Source organism: Neopsephotus bourkii, unplaced genomic scaffold, assembly GCF_033783945.1.
Source record: "Neopsephotus bourkii isolate Nb327-2 ecotype Australia unplaced genomic scaffold, CSIRO-AGI_Nbou_v1 NB_53, whole genome shotgun sequence".
In the NCBI taxonomy this organism is placed as follows: Eukaryota; Metazoa; Chordata; class Aves; order Psittaciformes; family Psittacidae; genus Neopsephotus; species Neopsephotus bourkii.
This window is the reverse complement of record NW_026900570.1, coordinates 3024236-3031777: the sequence shown is the minus strand read 5'-3', so window position 1 is coordinate 3031777 and position 7542 is coordinate 3024236. Positions and strand designations below refer to the sequence as shown.

The following is a 7542-nucleotide window of genomic DNA, read 5'->3' as shown; positions in this document are numbered from 1 at the left end:
AGCCTGTGCACAGGTAAGAAATAAGCCTGCTTGTTCCCAAAATGCTGAACAGTCCCTTGTGTTTGGCTCCTGAGGCACCCTGACACGGCCATGCCCCCCCACCTGCAACAAGGGTCCCATCTCACTGCTCCTATCCTAGGTGCATGCCTTTCCCTCACACTGGGATAGAACACCCCCAGCCAGTTTGCATCCTTATTTCTCTGTACAAGAGCCTGCATTTGCTGTATTTACACCTCTCCAGCCCATGAGTCATTAGCAAATATTGGACAGTTTGAATCTCATATTGGTTTTTTCCTCACTCTTTCATGGAACTGTTGAGTGTTGTCAAGTCAGATTCATTAGTGAAGAGTGAATACTTTATATCACCATCAGCAATGAACCATGTGCTGCAATCAACGAAAGACATCAACGTGATTTATTTTACTTATATTTATTTCCTGTAATTTTTTATTCATTGAGTCCTTTATCAGCTGTTCCACATTTTTGCCAAGGATCAATTTCAAGCTGTAAATCCGTAGCAGTATTAGCCTTATGAGTACTTGGCTTTCCAAATTCGCCCTTTTAAAATACTGGCACAACTTCAGCTCTCTTCCAGTTTTCTGCTACTTCCTCAGTACTTCAGTATTACTGAAAATAATGGTGATTTAAAGATCTCTTTGGCCACCTCTTCAATTTGATGAATAGGCTGGCAGTTTTGTGATGTTCAGCCAGCATGTATCGCAGTGGGGATGCAGATTTTGCCATGCATGTTTTACCCCACTGTTCCCACATGGAGCATTAACTATGCCTGTGTCCCAGTTTGCTGCTGAACCGATGCAGGTAAAATGAGGGATCCAAGAGTGAAACGGCGACAAGCCCTTCACAAACAAATCAGCTCAAATTACTACGTTGCAAAATGTAATGTCACTTTGACACTTTGTCAGTCATGGCTCACTGCAGCAACCGCTGGAACTAACAGACATTAATTACCTTTGTCAGGTGAAATGTGTTTAACTGCCTGCAACTTTACTTGCAGGAAACTCCCACTTCCTGCTGCCACTGCCAGGTTAAAGCCAACAGCACTGATTTTTAGGAAACGTCCAGGAATATTAACAACAGGGGATGGCCCTGTCTGTGCAGGATCGGTACTTGTCCTGGAGTCCTGCTTAGAGAAGAAAGGTCAACAGGATGTGGATGTAAGAGGAAGGTCTGCCAACCTGTCATCTAATCCAAGGGCATTCTTTTGTGACCTTTTCTTCTCCCTAAAAAATAAAGGAAACACGGAAGCAGACTGCCTGGAGAGCTGGTGCTCCTTGAACCTTGACGATACGCTTTCAGCACTGCAAGGAGACATTCAGCAGACAGCATTCAGGATGTGCCATCATTGCCCTAGCTATCGAGCTCCCATACAGATGTTCATTGAACTGTCAGGGCACTGAGAGTAAAATAAATTAATTGTAAGTGGAAGAAGGTTAGTTGAGTCTCTTCTGGAAGTATTACATAGCCATTAAATTGCATAGGAAACTCAATAATAATGGGCAATAATGTTCTTCTGAGGAATTAAATCGAAGTCCAATTTATAATGCTGCTTGGCATTCAAACCAGAGTGTTCCACCTTTCTGGTACATGATAAACATTTACTAATTAATCCTCACAAAGCCTCGGTGAGGCAGATCTCTTCACACCACTGATTTTGTTTTATAAGTGGGAAAAAGAAGGTACAAGATACTTCCTTTGAAGCTGGGCCTGTGTACATCTTCAAACGTGATTTGGGTCTCTGGGAGCCCACTTACCATCTGTGTTTGAATACTGAGAGGTTTGCAAAAAGCCTCGGAGCCAGGATCAGAAGTCAAGGTTTCTTTGTGCCACTTCACTGTGCTCAGACCATCATGGCATATTTCAGTACCACTCTTCTGCACAATATCCAGAATACTAATATTTTCCCCCCATGGTCATATTACACTGCAGGAATGGTGTTTAGAAACAAAGCCAATGGTCTTAAGTCTCAAGTAAGAGCTATAGGAATTGGCTCATATAATAGCTGCTGATTATGTCAAAATCAAAAAACAAACAAACCCAAAATTTATGACCAACTGGAAGCTGTTATTTGCAGAAGATCAATGTGGTTGTATGGGGTGTGGATTGTCAAATAAACGTGGATGTAATTTACACCAGGATGATGGACTATCCAGACTACAGACATGTTAGAATTTCCCAGTGTTATTTTAAAATTGTCTCTTGTCTTCCTTCCACTGCTTAAGGCATAGCATGAAGAAACACAGGGCGTAACGAAAGACAGCTCCATCCCAGCACTGAGCTGCTGCAAAAGTGAGGATCTTACCCATCAATTTCAGTTTAATTTTTGTCTCCTTACACAGGACACTGATTTGAGTTTGCAGTTGATCCCACAGCCTATGTGAGGATCCCACACAACACAGATAGATAGAAAATCTGCAGTACTCACAAACAGCAAATAAAAACGGGGATGGACACAGCTGAGTCTGAAACAGGGTTGTATAGCCATGATGCTATGAGTGAAAATGGTGAGCTAAAGTCCAGCTTCACAGTTAATCCATGATTTAGTATAAGTGTTGCTGTGACGGCTTAACAAGTAGTGTCCAACCTTCAGACACCACCAAGCTTAGCTCAGGGTCTGGCTTGGACAAGGAAGCATTTTTCTCATTCTTTTTTGTCTAAACAACCCTTAACACAAGACAAGTGGTAAGTTACTGAAAAGAACAACTCTGTATTGGCAATGGACTGTGCACAGAAAGCAAACCTTTATATCCCCAGTAAAAAAAAAAAAAGGGTTTATTACAATTTTTGGTACGTCAGAGATGTCACTAATAAGGCTTTAAAATATGTAACAAAGAAACCTCTACCAATTGGTTCTCAGTTAGAGCAGATCAGAAACTCTTTCAGGGGAGTTCGAAGATTGCTCCCATCCCACCCTTCTTCTCTTTGAATTAACATTAAAACTATACTTTGACAAGACAAGACATGCTAGATAAGATTCTGACTTATTTGAAATCACTGAGAATTTGTCCATTGCTTTCATTGAGAGCAGGATTTTACCCAGTATTTCAAACAGACCTTTATCAAATAGTGTTGAAAAAGATCTCAGGGGCCACCCTGTTTCTCCTCTTGCCATAAGGCAGGATCAGCTACATCTATGTCAGTCCTGATGAATGTTTGTCTAACTGCTCCTGAAAGAGCCTCAACACTTGATAGCACCTTGAGATCTGCTTCCATTTTCACCTGTCCTGAGATATGAAAAGAAAAAGGGCTTTCATTATCAGCTCTACCAGGACTTTTGACTGGTTTAAAGGACTGCTGACAATTTTAACATCTGATGTCTCGCAATCTGCTAAGGATAGAAACTAATCCTACCCACCCCAGGGAGTTTTTCCCATGATTTATTGACATTTTTCTCTTTTATCTCTTCTTAAGGTATCTGACACGAAATCATGTCATTCCGACTCCCGTCTCATGTTTTTCTCCACCACTTCAGTTCTGGTCTGATTTCAGTGGCTGCCCCGTAGAACCGACAGCTAAAACTAATGCTTTTCTTTATCTGAAGGCCTGTTAGTCTTCCAGCAGTGCAGCATAGAGTGCATAATTCTAATTCCAAGAGTGAAATGGCAACTATTATAATTATGTTGGCAACATGGAAAGGCAGAGAGGCAACAGAGCAATAATGACCATGCAGGACTGGAGCCTTTGGTTTCAAGAAGACCTGAATTGCACTCAGAAATAATAAACCGCAGCCCCTCATTGACAGGCAATTGGAAATACACCCCCTGCATCCCCTTCAATTACAGGAAACTTGCCCCAAAGCTGCTCAAAATACATTTATGGTTTAAAATGGGAAGCAACAGACACAAATATTAACATTTACGGCTGGTATTTCTGAAAGTAAAGGTCTGAGGCAGATGCTCACACGTAGCAGTCAGAGAATGAGAGTTGGATTTCCCATGCATTCTCTCTCATTCCAGGGTACACCATGCATTAAGCTTCCATAATAAATAATTTAAAAGACCCCAACTTGCTACACAGAATACCGATAGCAAATAGCACAATTCGCTGTTGATATAGCATGTGAGAAAAGGCTTTGTACTGAGAGTCGGCTCTTAACCATTACTGAGGGTTTTATTCCCCCAAACAAACACTTAACAATCTCTAAAAGTGAAAGAGAGTCTTTTCATCCAACCCATAAAATACCTAGTTTTATAGATAATCACAAAATCTCCTGACATTAAAGGGTCCCAGCTTTGCACATGGGACAAAGTCGTTAATGCTGTGAGAGACCGGCAGCAGCCAAACCAGAGTTTCAAATACGACTCCTTGCCAGCAGACTCCTCTGCATGGTTACAGTCACCAAACAGAACGTCATTAGGAAAGGGCACTGGAGGGAGAATGCCATGCTGCTGGCCAGAGAAACTCTACATGCTGTTTGCAGTTAAAATAGCAGCTGACTTAGCGGGGGGATGGAGAGTCTGCGTAGGAACCAGGACTGTATGACCCATGGGGATGCATCTATAGAATCACCTCAGTATCTGTGGCTTTGATCTTCCTCAAGAATTTGATAGGATTCATTGAGAGTTGAAATGATCTTCCTGGGACAGCAGGAAAGCTTTTTCTTCTCAGTGCTGCCTAAAGAATAGGTTCCTGAAGGCATTGTTGTAGTTTTTGTTGAAAGCAGTATAGATGAGTGGATTAAAAAAGGAATTTGAATAGCCTAGCCATAGAAAAATACTCTTCCAAATGGGTGGGATGTCACAAGAGCAGAGAGGGTTGATGAGCTCCGTGATGAAGAAGGGGATCCAGCAGAGCACAAAGACCCCAATAAGGATGCCCACCATGAGGGCAGCTTTCTTTTCCTTCTGCTCTCTCCACGTGTCTCCCTCCGTCTGGAACGTAACGGTGGCATGACGGACAGTGAAGACCATCTGCGGCTGCTGGGCAGCGTCTTTTACCTGCCAAACACAAACACAAGTTGCACCATATGTGCTTCAGTCAGCTGATCCCCCACAGCAGGTACACAACCAAGCAACGCAGGTAATGACCAGAGCTCACTGGGAAACACAGGCCATCTACGTCATGCTCCAATTGAGGGGAGAGTGGCTGTATGACCCTCTTCTGGGTAATGGAGGTTATTTTTAGGTGAGGCTAGAAAATGAGCAGCCTAGTGAGGTATGGGCACATAGAATTGCTCACATGTAAGATTATTTCCCCATTTACAATCTGATCAGTGGAACAGGCACACACCCACATGCCATGCACAAGTCTCCTTGCTTTCTCTCAACCCATTAAGAGTCCTTGGGAGAAAAGGCAAGAAAATGAGCATACATTTCCTCCTTCTCCCCAAGAAGTCTTTGCAGTGTACAGTCACCGTGCTTGGGATGAACTGACACAATGCAACCACGATTAGGAAGCATATACAAGGACATTCTGCACATGTGTCTTCTGCACGGGTAAATTCAGAGCCTCCCCACAGCCACAGCAGCTTACCAGGGGATCGTCCCTAGTGGAGACAGGATCCCAGCACTGACACCGCCACATGGATCCCCATGGGAGGAAGGCTGACCCCTTATTCCCGCTCCCAAGCACTGATTCAGCATTCCACAGGGGTACAGCTGTGAGTCACTGCACACCCACGTGGAGCTCAGGCTCCCAATCTGGCCCAAAGTTGCTTTAGCTACACCTTGCTGCGGACTTGGAAGGAGTCAGAAAACTGGGCTTGCAAGCTTTGCAGTCAGTTTTCCCTTGAAAGCCTCCAGGATTCACAGGGCTTTGGTGGGATGCTGTTCACTTGCACGCTTTAGCACTAAGTTTCCCCCTCCACTGCAAGGGCTTGTCGGATGCCAGTAGTTGACTAGAGCAAAAAGCAACCAAGCTGACCTACCTCCAGGCCTTCTCGTGTAATGGGGGTGATAGAGTTGTTCTTCCGAGACCCAATTCGAAACTTTGCGGCCTTGTAGATCTTCCAGTACACAAAAAGCACTACACAGAGGGGCAGGTAGAAGGCGCCAAAAGTGGAGAAGATGGTGTAGGAAGGCTCCTGGCTGACCTGGCACTCCTCATTGTTCTCCGAGTAAGTCTCTCCCCAGCCAAAGAGCAGTGGGGCCAAGGAGATGAAGGCAGAAAGTGCCCAGGTGAGGGCAATCATGACATTGGAGATGCGGCGCCGGGTGCGGAGCGTGTACTCCAGATGGCGAGTGATGGACCAGTAGCGGTCAAGGGCAATGGCTGTGACATTCCAGATGCTGGCGGTGCAGCACAGCACGTCGAAGGAAATCCACACTTGGCAGAGCAACCGGCCCAGCCGCCATCGCCGCCCCGACAACTCATGCACCAAGCTGAGGGGCATGACCAGGGCTGCCACCATCACGTCGGAGACGGCCATGGAGGCCACCAGGTTGTGGGGCACCCGGTGGAAAGTGCGCACCCGGAGGATGGTGGCCAGGACCAGCCCGTTCCAGAGGAACGTGGCCACCACCAGCATGGCCAACAGGGTGAGGACCAACACGCTGAAGACGGAGAGGTGCGCCCGGTCCCCGTCCGGACCGGCGGAGTTCCCGCTCCGGTTGCCGGTGTCCGGCGTCGTATCGGCAAAGCAGCTGAGGTTGAGAGGGCGCTCCATGCTGGGGGCTCCGGGGCGCGGAAGGGAAGGAAAAGGGGAGGGACACCCTACCGCGGGCGCGGAGGGTCCCCGCCTGCCCCGAGCGGCGCCGGGCGCGGCGGCTGGTGGCTGCCCGCCGCCGGGGTCTTCATCCCCGGGAGGAAGCGCCCTGCGTCAGCCGCCGGCTGACAGCACCCCCCGTCCGCCCCGGTGCGCCGGCCCCGGCGGCGGGAGGCGGCGGCTCCGCGGGCGCGGCTCGGTGCGCGGCTCCGGGGCGGCGCGGGGCGGCGCTGGAGGCGGCGGAGCCCGCGCGGAGGAGCGGCTGGCCCTGCGGAGGAGTCGGGCAGGTGAGTCTCCCGGCCGTGCGCGGGTGCTGAGCGAGCAGCCTCTCTGTGCGGGTCGTGCTTAGTCATGTCAGTGCGGAGCGTCCCTTAGAGCCAGCGCGGGGCGAAGCAGAACCGGCAGCCACTGCCCGCACCGTGCGGGGCGCAGCCCCGGCTTTGTCTGAGCCGCTGCTCCCCCGGGTGGCTTCCCTCCATGGGGAGTATTCCGTGTCAGGCGCAGAAAGTTAGGATCCCTGCGAAATTGTAGCGGGGCTCTTCGGGAAATGTGTTAGGGAGGTGACACGGGAATTGTGTAGCTCCCATGTCGGTTGGTGTCTGTGCCCAGCTAAGCCGTCAGTAATCGCAGTTATTCTGTGCAGGGGGGGATGTGGCAAGGGATCATTTCTTTGAGAACTTCTGCTCCGGCATTTCCTGACTTGTTAGCAATTGGCAGGTCTTTTATTAGAAATAATCTATCTCTTGGATGTTGTTGCTAATTGTTAAATTAACGACATGAACCGCTAATGAAACGTTCGAGCAGTTCACCTGGGGGTTATCACTATGCTTGTGATGAGAAGCGCAATTCTCGGCCTCTTAGCAGAAGGCAGGATTTAAACC

At 47.9% G+C, this 7542-nt stretch overlaps 1 protein-coding gene across 1 annotated transcript; it reads right to left on the bottom strand.

Annotated features, from left to right (window-relative positions):
- Positions 1 to 2214: 2214 nt before the first annotated feature.
- Positions 2215 to 6794, bottom strand: HTR5A (5-hydroxytryptamine receptor 5A). Its single transcript, XM_061348271.1, has 2 exons — positions 5885 to 6794; positions 2215 to 4955 (listed from the first exon to the last, which is right to left on the bottom strand). The coding sequence occupies exons 1-2, from the start codon at positions 6620 to 6622 to the stop codon at positions 4623 to 4625; spliced, it is 1071 nt and encodes a 356-aa protein (XP_061204255.1). The 5' UTR covers positions 6623 to 6794; the 3' UTR covers positions 2215 to 4622.
- Between the last annotated feature and the right edge of the window lie 748 nt (positions 6795 to 7542).

Bases quoted from the DNA above. Each gene is read 5' to 3' on its own strand.
- HTR5A (XM_061348271.1), bottom strand. From the start codon at position 6,622: ATGGAGCGCCCTCTCAACCTCAGCTGCTTTGCCGATACGACGCCGGAC. The intron at 4,956-5,884 runs GTAGGTCAGCTT...TGTGTTTGGCAG, and splicing joins TTACACGAGAAGGCCTGGAG to GTAAAAGACGCTGCCCAGCA.